This window comes from Gracilinanus agilis, chromosome 3, assembly GCF_016433145.1.
Source record: "Gracilinanus agilis isolate LMUSP501 chromosome 3, AgileGrace, whole genome shotgun sequence".
Classification (NCBI taxonomy): Eukaryota; Metazoa; Chordata; class Mammalia; order Didelphimorphia; family Didelphidae; genus Gracilinanus; species Gracilinanus agilis.
The window spans coordinates 668,241,324-668,265,547 of record NC_058132.1 but is presented as its reverse complement, the minus strand read 5'-3'; the positions used below and the strand labels follow the sequence as shown (position 1 = coordinate 668,265,547).

Sequence of the window (24,224 nt, the reverse complement as noted above, 5' to 3'; positions counted from 1 at the left end):
TCTGAAAAAGTACAAAATTGGGATGATAAGATTCCAGACAACTGAAAAGAGTAGCTTCTCAGGCTACAAGGTTCTGGAATCTAAGATTCTAAACTAAAAGAGTCTTTGGTGGTGACCTAGTCAAGTATCTTCATTTTAAGGGCAAGGAGACTGAGAAGAAGACTCTTGTCCTAGGTCACATGGATAATCAGTGTCAGGGGTAAACTGGAACCCAGGTTTTCCAACTTGAGAGTTATTGATAGTTGAAAGAATCATCAATTTTGAGCTAGAAGGGGTCTTAGAGATCATTTATTCGAAATCTTTCATTTTTGGATGGAGATACTGAAGCCCAGAGATGATCTTCCCCAAGTCTTTCAAAGAACATGTAATAGAGCCTGGATTCAGATTTGAGTCCCCTGACTTGGGATTTGCTGCTTTTTCTAAGTCATGGCACTCTTTTTCTTCAGAAGAGGCAGAGCTGGCGTTTCAACCCACATCTGGGCAAGTCCAGATTCAAAGTTCTTCCTGATATTTTTTTGAGATGCTCGGAACAATTCAATTAGAATTAGCTGTCAGGACTAGTGTATCACAGGGATTCAAAGAGCCAGGGTCACCAGGGAAAGAAGCAGCAGCAATCAGGTCCCAAGAAAAGGAGATTACACTCATTTGTTCCTCATGTTAGTCTGGTTTCCTCTCAATAAATATGATTTCTATTAAGCTTATATCAGATAGTGTGGCTTAGTAGACGGAGGGTTGTGGTACAAACCATGAGATCACTATCATTGAATTGCTTCATCCATTTCTAACTCTTCATGACCCCATTTGGGGTTTTCTTGGCAATGATATTGGAAGAGTTTGCCATTTCTTTCTCTAGTTCATTTTGCAGATGAGGAACGAAGGTACAAAAATAAGTAACTTTCCCAGGATCAGACAGCTACTAAGTATCTGAATGCTGAATTCGAACTCACCCCATGCTCTGTCCACTGAGCCAACACTATGACCTGGGTTCAAATCCTGCCTTTGGCAATACAAGTATCTCTGCCATATTGCAGGGGTTGGAGTATCTCTCCCCCTAAATCTGGAAAATCCTTGTAAATTTTTTTAGCCTTCCCTTCATACCAGAGAAGAAGTCTGAATTTTTTTCTTCGATGGGGTATTTACAATATCTTATTATAAAACTTAGGTTAAGTATTTTAACTTAAAAAATTAAGTTGTGTATATTTATGGTATTAAAAGACAAAATGCTTTATCTTATACAATACTATGCATACATTTTATGCATTTCTGAGTTTATAAACTTTTTCTTTGCCATCCACTAGCCTTCATGAGTCATCAGTGGCTTTCCAAAAAATTATCATTTAATTTTTTAAGCTGACACATGATATATCAAAACTGAGATGGGGTGGATTGTGATATGGAAGGGATACCACTACTTACTGTGTGATCCTGGGCAAGTGACTTAACCTCTCATTGTCTGAGGTAGTGGTCAAGTCTAAAAATTGCAGATCTGCTTGGTAGAATTAGTTTCCTAGTGAGGAAATTTCTACATTTCAGTGAAATCACAGTTCCTCTCTCTTCTCTAATGTAAGGCACTTATAGGAAGCATATATAATTTTTATGAAGATCAATCCTCCTGCCTCTAGGATATGTAAAGTTGTCCTAACAGACAATGTCTAATTTAATTCAATTTGTCAACATTGATGAAGCTTCTCTTGCATACAATAAGAGCAGGGAGATGGGCCAATAGGTCTAGAAGTCAGGAAGGCTCATCTTTTAAATATGGCCTCAGACACTTCTAGCTGTGTGACCCAGGGCAAGTCATTTAACCTTGTTTGCCTCAGTTTCCTCTTCTATAAAATGAGTGGAGAAAAAATGGCAAATCACTCCAGCGTCTTTTTGCCAGACTGAAATGAGTCAAGGACAACAACACCATTGCATACAAAGCCCAATGTTTGGTTTTTATTAAAGAGACTTGTGGAAGGGGTATTAGAAATTAGATTAAATGAGGTGAATAAGACCAATCCTTGTATGGATATTTCCATTGAGTGGTCATTTATGTCATGATGGGACCTATCAAATCAAGGATTCAATAAGATCACCTATTTGAAACCCCAGCACTCAGTAGCCCCCTAAGATATATTGTGCAGTTCTTTGACATTTTGCTCAGGTAATCATGTAGTGTGATTGAGAAATCTTTGGTAAGAGAAGTACAAATAGAAGGAGTTCTCCAATGGAGTGCCCCAGGGCTTTCATGTTATTTAGTATTTTTATCAATAACGTGAGTACCAAAACATATATACCAAATTTACAGGTGACACCAAGCTGGGAATAATAGCTAACACAGTGGATGGCAGAGCCAGAATTGTGAAAGATCAGAGAAGACTAGAATATTGGGCTGAATCTAATTAAAAGGAACCTTAATAGGGATAAATGTAATCTTACATGGGTTAAAAAGTCACCTTCATGAGCACAATATGAGTGAGGCATGAGTAGATAGCAGATTGTCTGGAGGAAAAAAAAAAAGATCTGGGGATTTTCAGGGACGGCAAATTTAATTTGAGTCAATAGTGCGATGTGGCAGCAAAGAAATATAAAGGTGCTTCTTAGACTATATTAAGAGAGGCATAGCTTCCAGCGATAAAAAGGTCACACTCCCACTGTCCTCTGTCCTGGTTAGAACACAACAGGAACAGTGTTCAGCTATAGGCAATACAATTTTAAAAGGACATCCAAAAGCTGGAGAGTGCCAAGAGAAGGGCAATCAGGTCAATGAAGGGTCTAAAATTCAGACCACTTTAATAATGAGGGAAAGAACATCAGCACAAGAAAAGAGTTAGGGGACAGAACAGAGTTATTTTCAAAAAACTGAATGAGTGCCATGCAGAAGAGAGAGAAGATATATTTCTGGTTGGCCCTGATAGGTACATCTAAGATCAGTGGGCAGCAACATAAAGAAGAAAAAAAAAAAGACTAACTTGGAATTTTACAAGATCTGGGTTCAAATCTGGTCTCTGATACTAGTTGTATAACTCTGGGCAAGTGATTTAGCTACTTTGGGCCTCCATTTTCTCATCTGTCAAATGAAGTGATTGAACTGGAAGATTTCTAAGATCATTTTTAGCTTTAAATCTAATATTCTATGATCCTGAATTCAAAAGGTTGAAATTTAAGTAAGGAAGAAATACTTCTTAACAATTAAATATTTCCAAAATTGAAATGGGCTCCCTAAGAGGGTAGTGAGTTTCCCATTGTTGGTCATTAATTTAAAATTGGATAGTGTAGAGGGGATTCTTTAAGATACATCTTATTTCTCTTTTGGTACTCTAGGGTCCAAGGACTGGAAATTAGTTTCTTTTTCATTTTTTTGTTTGGCAATGTGTAATCTCACTAGCAGGTTTAGGGAAAGTAGGCATTAAAGATAAACCTAGTTACCTAATTCATCCTATCTCATATATCTCAATGCGAAAATGGTTAAGTTTCCTAAGATGACCCACAGAACCAAAATTTAGCCAAAGTCTCCTGATTTAACATCTGCTCTTCCCATGATTCCGGTCTACAAACATCAAAATATAAAAACCTTTATTTAGGAAGTATTTTATATATTTTAGGCTTTTGAGACCATCGATGCTCGAGGTACATGGGTAATTTCCAAGAATGAAATACTTTCACTCAGTGCTCCACTGAGAGTGGAGAAATGTTTGCTTGTGACTAGGGTGGCTGGATCCAAGTCCTTGGCTCCCTTGAACCCTGTTGAGCTATTAGGTTGGGGGGTGGACTGTCAATGCTGAGTTTACAAAATCCCCTTGAATGTTAACTAGATGAGCAACCACAGATGTAAAAGGTCACTATCGCAATTAACCTTGGAAAGGGTACCGACATTAGAAAACTCAGGAAGAGAAAGGAAAGGAAGAAAATGAAATCAATCAGTCCAGGTTAGGGGTCACCATGAAATTGATTAATGTGGGTCATTTGGACGCAAAATGTTCTTTTTCCTTCAAATGTCACCAGTGGGGCTACCTTGCAATATTCTAGATGTTATCTATTTCCTTGCTCATATTTCACCTCAAAGGGTTGTTGAGGACAACAACCAAAAACTTCTCATCATTTTTCCCCCTATTTTTACTCTGATCCCATTATATCCTCCTTTATGGTCCACTTTAGCACCAGTAAGGTTTCTTTATGGTCTTCTTAATCATATCAGATCATCATACATTCATAATGAAAGCTTCTCCCTTCTCAGGTACACAGATCAGTTCCTTCATCAAATTAGAAAATAATGCACTTGATCTGACCTTCATTGATCTAGCTCTGAGTCATCACCAGGCTGACATTTGTCAACACTTCCAAAAACATCATTATCATTTCTCCCCCTAATCTTCCAGTCTCTTACACTTGGCACCTCAGGGACATCCTTGAATTCTCTCTCCACTTCACTCACATAATCAGTCGGTTGCCATGCTTTTATTCCTTCATTACATTTCTCCCATCATTCCCTTTCTCTCTACTCTCTCACCATCACCACCTTATTTCAGCCCCACCCCTTGTCTCACCTGGACTATTTCGATAAGATCCTAATTGCGTTTCCTGATTCAAGTCTCTTCTTCCCTAGTCAATCCTCCATATTGCGTCTTGAGTGATTTTCCTTGCGCCCAGGTCTGGTCATATCACTCCCCTACTTGATACATTCCTGTAGCTCCCTCTTACCTTTGGGATTCCATAGAAACCCCTCTTTGACTTTCAAAGCCCGTACAACTTGGTTCCAACGTATATCTCTAGAATTATCATAAAGTGCTTCTCTTCCCATACTCCACTGCCCTCAAAACTGGCCATGTGTTGTCTCTCCTAACTTACAACCCATCTTCCATGCCTTTTTGACTGGCCATTCTTCATGTTTGAGATCCATTTCCTCCTCACTTCCAATTTTGCTTTCATGGAGCAGCTTAAGCCCTTTCTTTTACCTAATGACTTTCCAGATTACCTCAATGATGAGTGTACTCCCTCCCTAGATATCTTGCATTTATTTTAAAGTTATTCTGCATTTACTCTTGTATGTCCATGTCTCTGAAGAGAAAATGCAAGCACCTATAGGCTACTTTTTTTTGTCTTTGTATTCCTAATGTCTAGCCCTGCCCTTGCAGATTGATGGAGAAATTAAAATATTTATAAAATGCTTATTATGTATCAGGCACTATGCTAGGCACAAAATAGGTGCTTAATAAGTCCTGGTTGACTGATTTTTAAATATATATTTCCCAAATTTCCCAATTTATCCCCATCTTCTTACCATCTAGAAAGACTATAATAACAATTGTGTAATTAGGATTTTGTTCCCCAAGAACTCTCTTTCCCAGCATCCCAGTTACGAATCTACTTTACATTTAATGTAGGGAAGGTATATTTTTGTGTAGCTCTTCCTCCTCTCTCTCTTCTCCCTGGAACAAGGTTTGTGGAAGTTGGGTGAGAGTCATGCAGGAAGATTTTACCCACGTGTTTTTTGCTTCAGCTTTCTAATTTTGTTTCTTGTATTTCTTCTACTTCAAGTGATTATTCATAAATCTTATAAAATATTATATTTGGAATTATTGGATTTTAATTTTAATCTTACACAACAAAAAAGAAAAGAAAAAGAGTAAGTCCATCAGAACAGCCAACTCATCCATCCAACCCAACATTCTATGCAATGTGCCATACCCAGAACCCACTACCCCTGCCGAGAAGGGAGGGAAGCATGTGCCTATCTTCTTTGAGGCCAAACTTGGTCACTATGATTAAATAGTAATTAAATCAGATTGAATTGTTCTTGTTCCCCATGTGCTTGCATGATTCTAATCATTGTGCAGTTAAGTAGCTCATGTCGAAAGAGAGGATCTTAGAATAAGGAAAACCTCAGTTCAAATCCCAAATCAGACAATAAGAAATTATGTGACCCTGGGCAAGTCATTTCAGCTCTATCATCCTCAGTTCCCTCTCTTGTAAAATGAGGATGTTAATAAATCACCTAGTTCACATAGTTGTTTAAGGATCAAATTAGTTCATTTATTTAAAGAGCCTTGCTAATTTTAAAACACTCTATTCATATTGCCCTGTTTCTGATTACTTTATTTGAGTCTTCTCTGTATTCATCATATTCACTGTTTTAAGAAATACAGCAATATTCTATAAATTGTTGCACCATTTCTTTAGCAATTTCCCAACTGATGGGACTCTACTTTTCTCTGATTCTTTGATTCTACAAAAGGGCTTGTTAAATATTTTGGATTATATGGAATCCTTCTTTCAATCATTGAGCTCTTTGATTCATCTGCTTAACAGTGGTATCTTTAGGTTAAAGGATATAGGCTTTCTTAACATAATTACAAAGTTTTAGGGAAAGATCTAATGTTAGTATCTCAAAAATATCTTTGAAAACAAGGATTCTTAGTCTTTCTTGTGTTATGGATCATTCTGGCAATCTGGTAAAGCCTCTAGATCCCTTTACAGAAGAGTATTTGAAAATATAAAAACAAAATATACTGCAAAAGAAGATAATTATATTGAATTCGTTATCAAAATATAATTTAAAAACTTTGTGGTGTCCAGATTAAGAGTTCATAAATGTAAAGGGTCGTTAATGCACTCTGTTTACCACAGGTTAGTGGAATGTGATTTTTGTTTTACTGTTAGCTCCCCCATCCCCTTTTTAACTGCATTTCAAATGGTTCTAAATGACCTTAATTGGCCTGGCAATTGGCTAAAACTGACAGAGCCATTTGACACCTACTTACGTTTTGTTTGCCAGGTATGATTACCTAAAACACAGACTTTAAAAGCATTTAATACAGAAACAAGCTAAAAGGAAAATTCTTAATTTCACTCTATGCACGAGCATTTTCAGAAAACATCTGTGGCCTTAACCTATTTTCAGACAAATAAGCAAAGTGTGTACACTTCAAACTAATCATTGCATTTACTTTAATGAATGTTTGGGCTTTGGATATGGGTGGTATTTATTCTCGAAAATAAAATAAACTTGAGTAATAAACAATATGACTTTGTTGTGTTGACTGTTGAAATCTTATAAATATGCAATTTCTGCATTTTGACCCTGGCAGATGCTATTTTTCCTAGCAGCAAACAAGAGCTTTACTGAACTCTACTTTTCAAAGACCAATAAGAATCCAAGCCAACTTGTAGGTTTTAAAGAATAAGCTCAGCAGTTCACGTTTATCGGGACTCATAGTGGGCGAACAAAAGAGAATTGCCAATTTACATATTTTCCTATAATAATAGCTCTAAATTCCCTACTTTTAAAAGTAGGGTGGTTAAAGGGTTTAACTAGGAGTTAGATGTTGTTGTTGTTATTCAGTCTTGTCCTACTCTTTGTAACTGCATTGGAAGTTTTGTTGATAAAGAGAGTGGTTTGCCATTTTCTTCTCCAACTTATCCTACAGATGAGGAAATTGAGGCAGAGTTAAGTGACTTGCTCAGAATCACATAGCTAGTAAGGGTCTGAGACTGGATTTGAACTCAGGTCTTCCTAACTCCAGACCCAACTCTCTATCCAGTGAGCCACCTAGCTACACTTAGGTTCAAATCCTGTTTCTTCTATTTACTAGCTAAGGGAATGTGGGCAAGTCACCTAATCTCCATTAGGCAACTCATTAGGTCTTACTACTGTTAACTAGCCAATCAATCAAAGCATTTATTAGACATCAAGTAGGTTCTAGAGGTATGACACAAAAATTACACAGTTCCTCTTCTCAAAGAGATTATATGCTATTGGGTAGATGGGAGATTATCCACCTATATAATGTGGAGATTAAAATTAATGTTCAAAATACTAAATATTCTATTTATAAATGTTTATTAATAATGAAGTAACAAAGCTAACTAAAAGGTACTAACCAGCCTACTCCCAAGAGCAAAAAAGAAAGAGGGAGGAGTTACAGGCAGCCATAAAACAATAATGTGACCACGCAAAAACGTGGAGGCACAGGAGAGATTAAAGGAATTTTGGGAAATACTAAGGGGCTTATGGGGGATTCAGCCCCAGGTTCAAAATCTCCATTTATACGATAAGTATATGCCATGAAAATGGGTTGCCATGCTTAAAATTTTTATTCACTTAATTTTAACATGAATTCTTTTATAAGTGAGGAAAATGAGACCAAGACAGGATAATTTACTTGTCTAGGGTCACACAGCTAATAAATATCTGAGATAGAATTCAAACTTAGGGCTTTCTTGTTTTGGACTCGATCCAATTCACCATCTAGCTGCTATTATTATCCTTAGTTTATACATGAATAAACTGAGGCTCACGCAGGATAGTCATTCTACCAAAATTACATAGGCGGTGAGTGACAGAGATGGGATTTGAACATTGTATTTCTGTTTATGAACCAAGCATTCTTTTGGCTATTCTGTATCAACTCCCTCTATGTTGATAGATTTCCCTATATGAGAGAGAAAGTTCTAAATGTTTTGTGACTTATATGGAAAGAAAGTCATAAAAGCAATCAGTTTTGAGGGGAAATAGAATCCAGACCTTTTGATGTAATATAATACCACATACTAGGTAGGATTATTATGCAGCATCATTTTCAGGATCGGAAAATTTCTGAAACCTGCATAAAGCAATAGTCCTTCCTACAGAATAAGCATTTTGTCCAAATGCTAAAAGCACAAATCTTCTACTTCAGAGAAATGATTCTCGGCCATAATTTAGTGGCACTCCTGTTTGTTTCCAGATTGATCAAACAGTGATCGCGACAGAAAAAACAAACCTATTCAAAATAAATTGTTGTTTCCAATTCAATTAACATTAGGTATTAAAGAATGTCAGGGCACCTAGGTGGTACAGTGGATAGAGCACCAGTTCTGGAGTCAAAAAGATTCATCTTCCTGAGTTCAAATCTGACCCCAGGCACTTCCTAGCTATGTGCGTCTGGAAAAAAATCACTTAACTCTGCCTCAGTTTCCTCATCTGTAAAATAAGCTGGAGAAGGAAATAGCAGTCGTTGCCAAGAAATCCCATGAAGAATTGGACAAGACTGAAAAATGACCAAATACAAATAAAAAACATCAGATGGTGCTTTTTGAATTTTGTGTGGGGATAGCAGTCATGGTGGACATTGTGAAACTAAGCCAGCAGGAATAAGATTTGACAATGGCATGATTAAGGATGTGCTTTTTAAGGAGATGGACATTCTTTCTCTGGTGCAACTGGAGCTGAGACTAACCTGGTTAGGTCTCCATCATTTCCCATATTCAGTAGAAATCGGTTCCTCTCAGTAGCGCTAGATTGAATATTTCATCCCTGAAGCATGCTTACAGTGGAATTTCCTTTCCTAGTGTCAGCTGTCCTTGAGTTGTCTCAAATTACATCATTTCTGGTAATACTTGAAGACTCTTTCCTATTGAAAGCAACACTGACATACGGAGAGAGGGAGAGAGCTGAGAAGAATACTTCTATAAATGTCCTTTTTGAGCACAGCTGCCTTCCATAGCAAAGCTTAAAATTTACAGCAAGCCATTAACAAGCTGAGGATCCATGCTCAGTGCTTAGCTGAGTTCCCATTTTCTGGTATATTAGTGCCATGGAGTTGTTGGAGATATGAGAGCTGGAAGGAGCCTTAGAGAGCCTCTAACAGCAGCCTCTTCATTTTCCTGTCAAGGAAATTGGGACTCAGAGAGCTGATGTGGATCGCCCAAGGTCATAGAGCTAGTTAACAAAGAAGCTAAAGCTAGAACCCAAGTCTGGATTAATTTGGCTCACACATCCCATCGATTTGTTCAAACTTTTGGAGCTTCTCAGTTCTTCTTGCCTACGATTATATGTATATTCAGTTCACTTTATTTAAAAAAAATCCCTTCAAATTAAGCATTGGATCATTCATTAAACCTCCTTCTGGCCAAGTGGACTTTCTTGTGCATTCGACCAGTAGCCAGAGCTTTTATTCAATCCACTCACCTTTGCAGCTAGAAGGATGCAGGGCACAGTAAAGTGGTCTGTAATAAGGGATGGAAAGGATAAATGAATTCAGGGCAACTTCGAAATGAAGATGGTGTTTGCCATAGATTACCTTTGCATGTTTTTCCATCCATATCAAGACGGTGTCCATGGTTACAAGAACAACGGGGCCCACCAGTTGAGTGCTCACAGTGATGAGAGCAGCCCCCATTGTTCTGTTCACAGCTATTGACAATTTCCATTTCAATCCCTTGGAGGAAACAAAGAAAAGAGGATTATTAGCATAACAACAGAGTAACCTGAGTAGACTCCAGCAACACGTAGGGTGCCCACTCCCTGCTGGGAGGAAGACAGGAAAACTTTGGTGGGAGGAAAAAGCAAGATTCAACACAGAAAAGTAGACACACAAGAACTATTTAACATGGAGGTCATCTCCAACGTGACTGTCACAAATCCTGAATCCTGAAATTCATCTCTGGCTATTGAGGACTACAGAGTGGGGATGAGATTTCAGAATCTTATAGGAAATAAGCAAATGAAGCATTTGTGATGTCCATACCCCATTATAAAGCTGTAGGGAGAATCAGATTTATTAACAACTATCAAGTGCTCTGAAAACTTCAATTCTAGCTATTATCATCATTCCTCATCACAGCCATGATGATAACGATCACTCTCAATGTTTTAGTTGGTTCTGAATGGCCCTAAAAAGTTCTTACATTGGGGCAAACCAGCCTATGTGCATACATATGAACAATGACAAGGTTTCTATTTTCATTGGTGTGGGTATTCCTTCTAATAATTCAGTCTGACTTCAGGGATGACATTTGAATTGCTGAATCTTTCAGAAGTGAAAAGGACTTAAATGCTTTAACTAGTCCAGTCTCTACCTGAACTTGAATCTACTGTATAGCATCTAGTGATTAAATGGTCACGTAGACTTTGTTGAAATAAAATACCTACATGGAATGGAGAAGCTGCCACTTCCAGAGGTAGCGCAGTCCCAAAAGGGAGCTTTTTGGAAAGATTTGATAATGAAGCTTTTCTTTACATTAAATGTGATTTTTGACGTCTTCCATTGCTTCTAGCTCTGCCTGAAAGAACAAGCCTAATCTCTCTTCCATAGAGCACCACCTTTCAAACATCTAAAGTCAGTCATCATGTTCCTCGGTCCTCCCTTCTACAAACGAAAATAGTCCCATTTTCATAGACTCTTCTTCACATCACAAGAATTCAAGGTTCTTTAGGCAGCTAGGTGAAACAGTGGAGTCAAAAAGACCTGAGACACTTACTGTCTGTGTGACTCTGAGGGAGACATTTAACCTCTGTCTCTGTTTCCTCATCTGTAAAATGGGTTTAAAAATAGGATGAAATTCTCCAAGATTGTTGTGAGAATAAAATAATATTTGAAAAATACTATAGATATATACATATATATCTTTCCTTCCTCCTTCCCTCCCTTCCTTTTTCTCTTCTCCTTCCTTCCTTCCTTCCTCCTTCNAATCACCTCTTAATAAAGCAGCTACAGATTTCTATTGCAGAGGGGATATTTATTTCAGTAGCTGTTTCTCTAGATGGATCCAGAGGTTCCTTCCAAATCTGTGATTCTGGGAAGGCAAAACTTTAGCATTATTCAAAGATGAATAAGAATGTGGAGCTCTGCCTTGGGTCCAATTATAGACACAGACACGCATATGCATATCAGATATTTACAAGTGCTTATTTGCCCAATGTTTCAAGACTTTAAGTAAATGATGACTTCGGTATACTATGTGCTTCTTCCTATAATCACAGGCACTTATTAGGTGCCTACCATGTCCCAGCCATTGTACTAGTCTCTGAAGATATAAAAATAAAATAGTCCTTGCTTTTAAGTTTATATTCTAAAGGATGGATAGTGGGAAGAACACTATTTTTGGAATCAAGAGACCTAGGCATAAATTCAGTATGACCAAAAATGATTTGATCATCTTCTCCCAAACTCTCCTCTTTTATTACTTCTCCCAAACTCTCCCTTTTATTATAGAGGGCACCATCATCCTCCCAATTACTCAAGCTAACTCAAGTCCACTCTCTCTGCCTTGTAAACCTCCTCTTCTTTTGCTACTCAGTTACCAGATCCTATCATTTCTACCTCTCTAGCGTCTCTTGTATATTCTTTCTTTTCTCTCTTTCTGACACTGCCATCATCCTGGAGCAGACCCTTGTCACCTCATGCCTGACTCTTACAACAGCCTGTTTTGGGGATGGGGACCTGCCAATCTCCAGTCTTTCCCCATTCTGGTCTGCCTTCCACTTGGCTGTCACATTATCTTCCTAAAGCCCAAGTCATCATGCTAACCTTCTTTTCATTGGACTCCAGTGGTTCCCATTTTTGATGCCTTCCTTTTACTGATTATCTCCAATTTATCCTGTGTATATCTTGTTTGAATATAATCGTTTCCATGGGATCTCCCCTGTTGGGCTGGGAGCTCCTTGAGATTAGGGAATGGCTTTGCCTTTTTTTTTAAAAATTAGTATGCATGATACATAGTAGGTGTTAAATTATGCTAGCTGCCTGAATTAGGCTAAAATTCTTCCTCTGACTACCTCTATGACTTAGATTCAAGTCCTTTAATGCAGTGGGGTTGTGGGGGAAAGTATAGCAGCTGGGGTCAGGAGGAACTTCATTGAGAAGGTGAAAGGAGTTGAGTTTTGGAGGGAGAGAGGGATTATAAGAATTGCAAACAAGGAGGGATGTTCTCCAGAGAGAGGGTTCATCCTGTGCAAAGGTAGAGAAAAGATGTGGTGTCTTATGTGAAGAAAAGCAAGATGGGAAATTTCACATTGAATGTGGGATGAGGAGTAATAGTATAATAAAGATGGGAAGGTAGGTTGTGGCCAGGCTATGGGAGACTTTAAAAGTCAGAGGAGATTGTATTTGATCTTAAGAGACAATAAGAAATCCTGGGAATTTACTGAGTAGGGGAGTGGAAAGGCTAGGTATTTGCTTAAGGAAAATCAGCAGCTGTGTGGAGAATAGATTAGAATAAAGAGATTTGAGTCAGGGAGATTGATTAGAGTTTAGCCTAGGTGAAAGCCCTAGAGTCAGCAAGACTCATCTTCCAATATGGTCTCAGATATTAGCTGTAGGAAAATCATTTAACCCTGTTTGCCTCAGTTTTCTCATCTGAAAAATGAGCTGGAGAAGGAAATGGCAAACCACTCCAGTATCTTGCAAAAATAATTCTGAATGAGGCAAAACACACCTAGATGTGACTGAAACTGAACAACAAAACAAATAATGAATTTAGTTTTTAGCATAATGCATTAGACATGTGTTTAGGATTACCAGTATAAAATGTCCAGTGAGAATTTATAGATGTATAATTGGAATTTAGGAGAGATTTCAGCTGGATATATAGATGTAAGTATCATTAGCATTAAGAGCATAATGAAACCTATTACTGATGATAGTTACTAAGAAAGAAATTTCTGAGGACAAAGAGATGAGAACCTAGGATGGGGTCTTGGGAGACACCCACAATTAGGTATGTGGTATGGATGATGATAAAGAAAGAAAGAAGTCTAAGAAGAAATAGTCAGACAGGTAGGAGGAGAGCAAAGAGATGGCATTGTCATGAAAACCTAGAGAAGACTGAGGATAGACCAGAGGATAGGTGGTCAACAGGACTAAATGCTGCAGAGAGGTAGAGATTAGCTTGGATAGGGAGACCACTAGTCACTTTGGAGAAGTCATTCTCTTGAAGGGTGAGGTTAGAAATCAGATCAGAGGTCTGAGAAGTGAAGGAGATAATGAAGGTACAACTTAGGAGATGATTCTATTAGTGGCTGTAGCCCAAGGAGATCATCTCCTGGAAGCCAACCTTCTTTTCAAAGGTCCTTACAAACTTATGTGTCTAATTTAGGTTGCCAGCATTTATTTACTCCTTACTATGTATCAAGGACTAGCCCACTGCTTCAAGCTTTCATTTCCTTCCCCAAAGTGGAGGGGAGGTAGACATGGGGGCAGGCTCTGAGCCCAAGGAAGAGTCTAGCTCCTAGTTTCTGACTTCTCCAGGAACCCAAGGGACAGAAGGCCAGAAGGTTAGGTCAAGGTCCAGGGGAGGTCTTTAGGCTTTCCTTCCCTTTCTCTCCAAGGGTATGTCCAGACACAAGGAGGGGACCATGAGCCAGATTCCTAGCCTCTCTCAGTAGCCTAAGGTTTAGGCTTAGGACCAGGGTTCCTCCAGGTTCTTGAACCCTATCCTCTACTGGGAAGTAAAGAAAGGCAAAGATGTCAACTGAAGGTCCATTCTCAAAGCCTTTTCAGAATCAGTAGGACTCACCAAGGCTTTGGTCTCCTGGCAGAGTATTTAGAACTCAGGATCACCTCCATTGCACATAAAGCACAGTATGCTTCTATTGTTGTTATTACTATTACTACTACTACTACTGCTGCTGCTGCTGCAACTGCAATTGCTACTACTATTACTCCTCCTCCTCCTCCTCCTCTTCCTCCTCCTCCTCCTCCTCCTCCTCCTCCTCCTCTTCCTTCTCCTCCTCCTCCTCTTTCTCTTCCTACTCCTGCCACTGCTACTACTTACCAACTAGATAGCTATCTAGGTACCATTCATATGGTTTTAAGTTTGATAGGCACTTACAAACATCTTATTTTATCTTCACAACAAACTTGGGAGATAGGCATGATTATTATTTCCATTTTACAAATGAATAAACTGAGACAGATGGAAGTTAAGTAACTTTTCTGGTATCACATAGAATTTGAACTCAGACTTCTCTGACATGTTCAGTCTTCTCCCTGTACCATCTAGCTGCCTAAAACTGTAAGGAATTAAAATTTAGGGTTTGTCTAAAATAAGTGAAGATTCTAAAATAATCTTGTGGTTGCCAATTTAAAATATTATAGCTCAAGTCAAAATGACTTTCAATAGTTTTTATTTACAAAATAGGTAGATTGACTGAAAGTTGATGAATACAAAAATAGGGTAGAGAAGATATTTAGCCTATCACATTAAATATTGCTTTGGTGCTTGACTCAGCCAGACACCACTTGTTAACCCTGGACCAGAATTAATCACTCTCAGATAATAAGGAACAAGACTTGTACAAAAATATTTATAGCCAAGCCCCCTTTTTTTAAAAATAATTTTTATTTTTTAGAAAAATTATCCATGGTTACATGATTCATGTTCTTACTTTCCCCTTTGCCCCCCAACCTCCCCCCCCATAGCTGATGCACATTTCTACTGGTTTTAACATGTGTGATCAATCAAGACCTATTTCCAAATTGTTGATAGTTGCATTGGTGTGGTAGTTTTGGGTCTACATCCCCAATCATGTCCGTCTCAACCCATGTGTTCAAGCAGTTTTTTTCTTTTGTATTTCCACTCCTGTAGTTCTTCCTCTGAATTTGGGTAGCATTCTTTTCCATAAATCTCTCAGAATTGTCCTAGGTCATTACATTGCTGCTAGTACAGAAGTCCATTACATTCTATTTTACCACAGTGTATTAGTCTCTGTGTACAATGTTCTTCTAGCTCTGCTCCTTTCAGTCTGCATCAATTCCTGGAGGTCTTTCCAGTTCACATGGAATTCCTCCAGTTTATTATTCCTTTGAGCACAATAGTATTCCATCACCAGCATATTCCACAATTTGTTCAGGCATTCCCCAATTGAAGGGCTATAGCTGCACTCTTTGTGGTGACAAAAAATTGGAAAATGAGAGAATGTCCTTCTTTTGGAGAATGGCTGAACAAATTGTGGTATCTATGGAAAAATATTCAAAATAAAAATTAAAAAAAATTATCTTTCTCCAGAAGTCAGGAAAGGAAATCCATCTATTCACTCACCCAAGTTCCCTCCAAGAGGTAGTTCAGGACTGAAGACACAATGGCCTGTTGAGGACGACTTCTGAAGCCAACCTCTAGTCCCAGAAATTCAGGACTTTTATATTCTTGTCCATTCCCCTCTTCACAGGGGCCAATCACAGCTTTCACATTGTCTAGCACTGTCCAGGAGGACAGTGTCTTGTGGGATCCACTTCTCATCCTCTGGAGGTATAAACTCTTATCAAAAGGATTCACAATTTTCTGACTGAGTTGTTACCCACTTTAGCAAATGACTTGTGAACACTCTTACTTAGTTTCTGGTAAGATACTAAATAGGGGTACTAAAAGAAAGTCTGATTCATACTACACAGTCTGGTGGTGAGACACTAAGTTGGTGTACTTAAGTTAGTGTTAACCAAGTATTAATTCAAAATAGACAAAGAGAATAATGAATTCTTTTTCGCACTCCTCCTCCTCCTCCTTCTCTTCCTCCTTTCCCACTACTACTACTACTAAACTACTAAAAACATAGAAATATATAATAACAAATAATACCTAGTAAAGACTTATTGATTAAATTTTGTAAAATGTAAGCACCTTGGTGAAGGAGTTACTCACTCTGCTTTATTTGTATTTCAAGGAAATTCTCAATAAAACCCTCTTATTCTTTCTTATGCTAAAAGTTTTTACAAATTAGACCCCTCAACAATTGTGTAGGAAAAGGGCCTGACATTTAAATAATGTGATGATCTCTAGAAGGAGCTCAGGGAACTTAGCTTAAAGTAGACTTGGAAGGGGTGTGTCACATTTTCTGCCTTCTAGTATTTGAAGGATGGGCAGTGGGATAAGAAATTAGATATTATCTATATAGCTCCAGAGACTAGAACCAGGAGTAACATGTGGGTGTGCAAAGAGGCCAATGTAGACAATTTCAGTTTATCCTTGTGGCCCAATATAAATTTTAGAGGGTTTAGAATCAGAGAATCTGGGTTCAGATCATAACTCTGATGCATACTTATCTCTGTAACCTTGAGAAAGTCACTGAACAGTTATAGAGTGGAAAGTGAACTGGCCTTGAAGACAAGACCTATGTTCAAGGATTTCTTCAGAAACAAACTGGCTATGAGACTTTGTACAAAACCTCCCAGGGCTCTAAATTACTCTCTAAGATGGTAAATGACAAGGTGATAATATTCTTCTGAGAAGTTCTTTATAGAAATGAGACCCACTCCCCCAGTTTGTACATAACTACTCACATGTTCTAATTTCTCACAATCTAAAGAAAATTTATAATAGTTTAATGGGGGGAATTGAGATGCAATGGATAAAAGAATCTGTACCAAAACCCTCCATTTTGGTTATCTGAACCCTGTAAGTGGCAAAGAACTCTTTGGCTATATATAGAGAGTCGTTCATTCAAAGATATGTATGGAGGGCTTCCTGATACTAGAACAAGGTGGCATGAGAGAGGTAGATAAGAATATGAGATGCTCTTTACCCTCAGGAAGTTATGGTTTAATCAAGTACTAACATTATAAAAGAGCATTTTCAGAGGCAGCACAGTATAATGTTTAGAAAGATGGCCTCAATGTCAGGAAGACCTAGCTTTCTTTATGTTTTTCACATCTATAGGCTATGTGACTCTGGACAGATCATCCAATTTCCCAGCTCCCCAGGAAACTAGCAGCTTCCTCCACCAGGGAAATCCCAGATTTAGAGGGGTAAAATATAGTGCCTTAGGTCTTACAAAGCTCTTTTCCTCCAAAGTGTTGAGTAGGTAGCTCAGGAGTGTTTTCTATTTAAATGATGAGGAGTCTGAGGCTCAGGGAGCTTATGGGATTTATCCAGTCATACAACTTGATGAAGACAATTTCAGACCATGGTAGGATTGAGTTGCCAGTGGACAACCACAAAGAGGCAATTGGTTTGGGAGTTCAAGTTTAATGGCAGAATTGGAGAAATAAATTAAGGAATTTACTATATAAATGCAACATTTGAAGGACTGCAAATGGATGAGATTAGTAAGGAAGAGAGTATATGTAAAGCCATCATGGAGAAAACTTTGGGTAACATCTATATCAGTGGGAGGGGGTCATAGATGGGAAAGTAATTGTGTGCATTAAGAAAAGGAAAAGGTATGGAGTTAATTTGGAAACATATATTAATGAAAAGGGAAAATGTTGTCTTTGGATCACTGTCTAAAATAAACCAGCCCCAATGTTCCATGGGGAATGGGAATGCTATACTGTAGGCATCAGCAAGGTCATACTCTAGATGAGAATAACTAAATGCCATGTACTATCAGAGGAAGATAGGAAGAGGGACCAGGTTATTTGCAAATTCTTAAGTCCAAAATTAAGTATTCTCCAGTGGTTTTCCCAAATTCTTAGTCCAGGAATTAGTCTACTGGGAAGTTCAAGTGCTGTGGCATTAATAGCCAAAGTATGCCACTAAAGGTAGTTTAAAGTTCTCCAGACTGGGAGAAAACAAAACAAAATAAAAAGATATAGTTTTTTAATAGATGGTTCTTTTCCAGTCATTACCTTGTAAAGATGACTCCCCCATTATTAATCATTCTCTTTTCCTGATCTCCTTTGGGATGGGGGGGGGGCGTGGACACTTGAAATTAATAAAAAAAAATAGAGTAGAATTGAAGATAGTGTTGACAGAGAAGATGATACAGCAAAGGACATGGATTCAAGAAACTTTGGGCTCACATATGCCCTCCAACACTAACTAGCTAGATGATTTCAGGCATGTGGCATACTGTCTCTGAGCTTTGAACTCTCTAGGTCTAGAAGATACCATTTTTCTTTACAACAAGTGCAGAAAAGCAGAAATAATAAACAATCTCTTTCAGATGAATATGTAACAAAAATTTTAACTAATACAGGTCCACAGAAAGACAAATAAAAATTAATTAGAAAGTAAATAATCAAAGAAAAATTGTAGAAACAATGAATAATTATATTGCAGAGAATGATAATGAGAAGACAACATATCAAAATATATGCAATACAGTCAAAGTAGTACTTAGGGGGAAATTTCTATCTCTAAATGCTTACATCAGTAAAATAGAGAAAAAGTAGATCAATGAATTGGGCATCAACTAAAAAAATTGAAAAGGAACAAATTAAAAATCTTCAGTTAAAGACTAATTTGGAGATCCTAGAAACATGGGAGAATTTAATAAAATGGAAAGAATCATTGAACTAATTAATAAGACCAGGAGTTGGTTTTCTGAAAAACAAAACAAAACAAAACAAAACAAAACAAAACAAAATAGATAGAACACTGGTTAATTTGATTATTAAAAGGAAAGAAGAAAATCAAATTGCCAGTATAAAAAATGAAAAGGGTGAATATACTACCAATGAAGAGAAAATTAAAGAAATCATTAGGAGTTATTTTGCTTAATTATATGCTAATAAATATGACAATCTAAGCAAAATGGATGAATATATACAAAAATATAAATTGCTCAGAATAACAAGAGAGGAAATAGAATACTTAAATAATCTTATCTTCAGAAAAAGAAATTTAATAAGTCATCAAAGAGCTCCCTAAGAAAAAATCCCTAGAGCCAGATGGATTCACAAGTGAATTCTACCCCACATTTAAAGAACAACTAAACCCAGTTCTATATAAATCATTTAGGAAAATAGGCAAAGAAGGAACCTTATCAAATTCTTTTTATGACAAAAATATAGTGCTGATATCTAAGCCAGGAAGGCCAAAAGCAGAGGAAGAAAATTATAGGCCAATCTCATTAATGAATATAAATGCACGCATTTTAAATAAAATACTAGCATCATTTCTCTATGGACAGGTGGGATTTATACCAGCAATGCAGGGCTGGCTTTATATTAAGAAAACTATCAACATTGTTAATCAAATCAATAACAAAACTTACAGAAAACACATGATTACCTAAATAGATGCAGACTTACAAAATGCAACACCTATTCCTATTAAAAACACTAGAAAGCACAGGAAAAAATGGACCATTTTTTAAAATGACAAATAGTATCTAAAAGCATCAGCAAGTATCATCTGAGTTGGGAATACATTAATAATCTTTCCAATAAGATCAAGGATGAAGTGAGGATGACATTACCACCACTAATATTTAATATTACACTAGAAATTCTAACCTTGAAAGAAGAGAAGAAAATTTGAAAGAATTAAATTAGGCAGTGAGAAAACTAAACTATCACTCTTTACTGATGATATAATGGTATACTTGGAGAATCCTAGAGAATCAACTAAAAATTAGTCAAAATAATTAATACATCAAGCAAAGTTGTAGGATTCAAAATAAACCCACATAAGTCATCAGCATTTCTACATATTACCAACAATGTCTAGCAGCAAGAAATAAAAAAGAAAAATTCCATTTAAAATAACTCTCTAGACAAAATAAAATACTTGAGAATCTACTTGCCAAGACAGAAATTATTACATACAATTACAAAACACTTTTCACACAAATAAAGTCAGATTTAAACAATTGGAAAAATATTAATTGCTCATGGGTAGGCTGAGCTAATATATTAAAAATGACCAATCTACCAAAATTAATTTACTTAGTCAGTGCCATACTAAACAAACACCCCAAAATTATTTTCTAGAAGTAGAAAAAATAATGAAATTCATCTGGACAAACAGAAAGTCAGAAATATCAAGGAAATTTAAAAAATGTGAAGGAAGGTAACCTAGCAGTACAAGAATTGAAACTGCAGTAATCATCAAAACAATCTGATACTGACTAAGAAATAGAATTGTTGGATCAATGGAATACATTAGATACAAAATATACAGGGGCAATTGACCTTAGCAATCTAATGTTTTGATAAACCCAAAGAGCCCAGCTTTTGGGATAAGAACTCGCTATATGACAAAAACTTTTAGGAAAACGATATGACAGAAACTAGGTATAGACCAATATCTCCCATCCTGTATCATGATAAGATCAAAATGGGTATCTGATTTTAACATAAAGGGTGATACCAAAAGTAAATTAGGGAAACATAGAACATATATTTATCTGGAAGATCTATGGAGAAGAGAACAATTTATGACCAAATAAGGGATAGAGAACATTATGAAGTGTAAAATGAATTTTTGATTATATTAAATGGAAAAGCTTTTGTACAAATAAAACCAATGTAATCAAGGTTAGAAGGGAAGCAACAAACTTGGGGGGATTTTAAAACAAATTTCTGTGATAAAGGTCTAATTTCTCAAACTGCTACATCAAACAGATAAGAATACAAGTCATTCCCCAACTGACAAATGGTCAAAGGATTTGAACAAGCAGTTTTCAGATGAAGCAATCAAAGCTATCAATAATCACATAAAAATGTTCTAAATCACTCTTGTTTAGAGAAATGCAAATTAAAACAACTCTGAGGTACCACCTCACACTTATCAGATTCACTGATATGACAGTAAAAGAAAGTGATAAATTTTGGATGGCAGGGGGCAAAATTGGGACACTGATGCATTGTTGGTAGAGTTGCGAATCTATCAAACCATTTTGGAGATTAATTTGGAACTATACTCAAGGGGCTACAAAACTATGCATACCCTTTGATCCAATAATATCGTTACTATATTTGTATTCCAAAGAGCCCATAAAAAAGAAAAGGACCTACTTGTACAAAAATATTTATATTTTTTGAGATGGCAAAGAATTGGAAATTGAAGGGATGCCCATTGTTTAGGGAATGGCGGAACAAATTGTGGTATATGTTTGTGATGGAATACTATTGTGCCATAACAAATAATAAGCAGGGTTATTTCAGAAAGAGCTGGAAAAATCTACATGTACTGATACAGAGTGAAATAAGCAGAAGCATGAGAATATCATACACAGTAACAGCAATATTGTATAATAATCATCTGTGAAAGACTTAGCTACTCTCAGCAAAAACAATTATCCAGGACAATTTTGAAGGACTTAGGATAAAGAATGCTATTCACCCCCAGAGAAAGAACTATTGGAATCAGAATGCAGATCAAAACATACTACTTTTCGTGTCAGCTTATTTGTGTTTTTATTTTGGGATTTTGATTTTATATGAGTATTTTCTTATAACAATGGCCAGTATGGATGCATGTCTTACATGATATAATACATGTTTAATCTAGACCAATTCGCTTACCATCTCCAAGAGAAGGGAGAGAAGGGAGGGAGGGAGGGAGACAATTTCGGTGTTGCAATTTTGGAAAACGTATGATGAAAATTGTTATTACATGTAATTGGGAAGATAAAATATCTTTTCAAAAAAGTTACCATTTTTTTGGTGAGAGAAATTTCCACCTCAGCCAAATCACTACCTCTCCAGGCATTCTTAGCCTCGTAGATTTAGGGCTAAAAGGGATCTTGGAGACCATCAAGTGCAATCCCCTCATTTTATAGATAAGGAAATTGAGGTTCAGAGATGTCTAGTGATTTACTGAAGTCACACAGTAGCTCACAAATCTGAGGCAGAATATGAACTCGGTTTAGCCCACTAGCCTCTGCAACAAGGATAAGGAAGCAACTAGATGTTTCTGTGGATAAAGTCCTGGACCTAAGAGTCAGCAAGACCCGAGCAAAGTACTTAGCTTCTGTCTGTCTATTTGCTCAACTCTAAAATAGAGATTATAATAGCGCTTACTGCACAGGGATGTTTTGAGCATCAAATGAAGTAATATTTGTAAAGCGTTTCACTAACACCTGGCTTATAGTAGGTACTTAGTAAATGTTTGTTCTCTTCCCTTCTTTTCCCTTTGTAATAAGCAGGAGGAACTCTAGACAGTGAGATATGAAACCTGGGTTTTAGTTTTGAGTTTGGCCACTGCTGATTGTGAAACTTTGAAAATGGCATTTTTTTTCCTGGAGTCTCAGTCTCCTCACCTACAAAATGGGTATCCTCATCCTTGCATTGCCTGTAACAATCAATCAATGTGCATTTATTAACTGTTTAATATATCCTAGTACAATAGTAGGTGCTTGGCATATAGAAAAATAAAGCAATCCCTATCCTCAAGGATCTTACATTCTACCAGAAACTATTGTAAGTAAAATGTATTACAAACTATAAAATATTTTTACATGCAAACTATTGTTATAATTACTAGTGATAATAATAACAATAGTGGTGTTGGATGGATTTCACTGACTGCAAAATAGGACAAAGAAGGAATTACAAAATGGTGGAAGTAGAAGTAGCTAGGTGGCTCCTTGGATTGAGAGCCAGACCTAGAGACAGGAGGTCCTGGGTTCAGATTTGACCTCAGACACTTCCTAGATGTGTGACTCGACAAGTCACTTAACTCCCATTGCCTAGTCCTTACTACTCTACTTCCTTGGAACCAATAAACAGTATTGCGTCTAAGATTGAAGGTAAGGGCTTGATAAAATCAAAACAAAGTAGTAGCAAAGGAAAAGATGCCAGAAAAGAAATGTATGGTCAAAAAGATGGGCTTTTCATGATACAAGAGTGAAGGGTGACCCCTGGAGGTGCCATGGTGACCTTGAAATGTCATGAAGAAACAAGGAAGGTTCCCAGTCAAAAAAGGTGAAATTATGGATGGTCATAGACAAGTTAGGCAAGATGAACAAACATGATTGGGTTGGAATCTGTATCCTTAAAAAATGGTGATGAGGTCATAGATTTATTTTAGAGGGAGGATTTCATTTAATAATAAAATGTGAGAGGGGATTGAGGCCATCCTAAAGGATATATTCTGCTATAAGAATAGAAGCGGGTACTTTTGGGACAAGTTGCCTAATGCCTAGTCATTTGTGCTTTGGGAGAACACCCCATCATGCCAGTAACCTTTGCAGCACTAGGTTAAGAGGTTCTGGGGTCCGCACTTACTGTAGCACTTTCTTCCATCTGCTCCAAGTTCAAAGCCAGGGTTACAGGTACATGTGAAAGATCCCACAGAGTTCACACAGTGGTGGGCACAGTGAGCACTGCCTTCCATACACTCATCAATGTCTGCAAAAATAAATATTCTTTTCTTAGTGTCTTGTAATCAGCAAAACAGGGGGAAGGCACATTAATCATAAATTAAAATGTTTCTTCCCCTAATTCCTAGAGTCACTGGAGTATATGAGCATGGTAGCAGATAACTCAAATGGAAGAAATGCCTTTTCCATTTGTTTGTGTTTGCTATGACGCATACCATGCAAAGTTATAAACACTGTGTAGCCAAAGAGGCCGTATGGGCAGTTTTTTAAATTAGTGACTGTAGGATGGCTACAAAAATTGAATATCCTTACACACTTTTCCAAATTCCCATTTTTCAAAAAGAAGAAGGAAGGAAAGAAGGAAATGAAAAAAGAAAGAAGCAAGAAATGAAGGAAGGAGGAAAGGAAGAAAGAAAGAAAGAAAGAAAGAAAGAAAGAAAGAAAGAAAGAAAGAAAGAAAGAAAGAAAGAAAGAAAGAAAGAAAGAAAGAAAGAAA

General features: G+C 37.1%; 1 protein-coding gene across 1 annotated transcript in view; it reads right to left on the bottom strand.

Moving 5' to 3' along the window:
* MEGF6 (multiple EGF like domains 6) overlaps positions 1–24,224 on the bottom strand; it is a 784,368-nt gene that overhangs the window by 177,728 nt on the left and 582,416 nt on the right. The window contains 2 exon segments of the mRNA XM_044669545.1: positions 10,044–10,181; positions 23,634–23,756. Coding sequence (XP_044525480.1) covers positions 10,044–10,181; positions 23,634–23,756 — 261 coding nt within the window.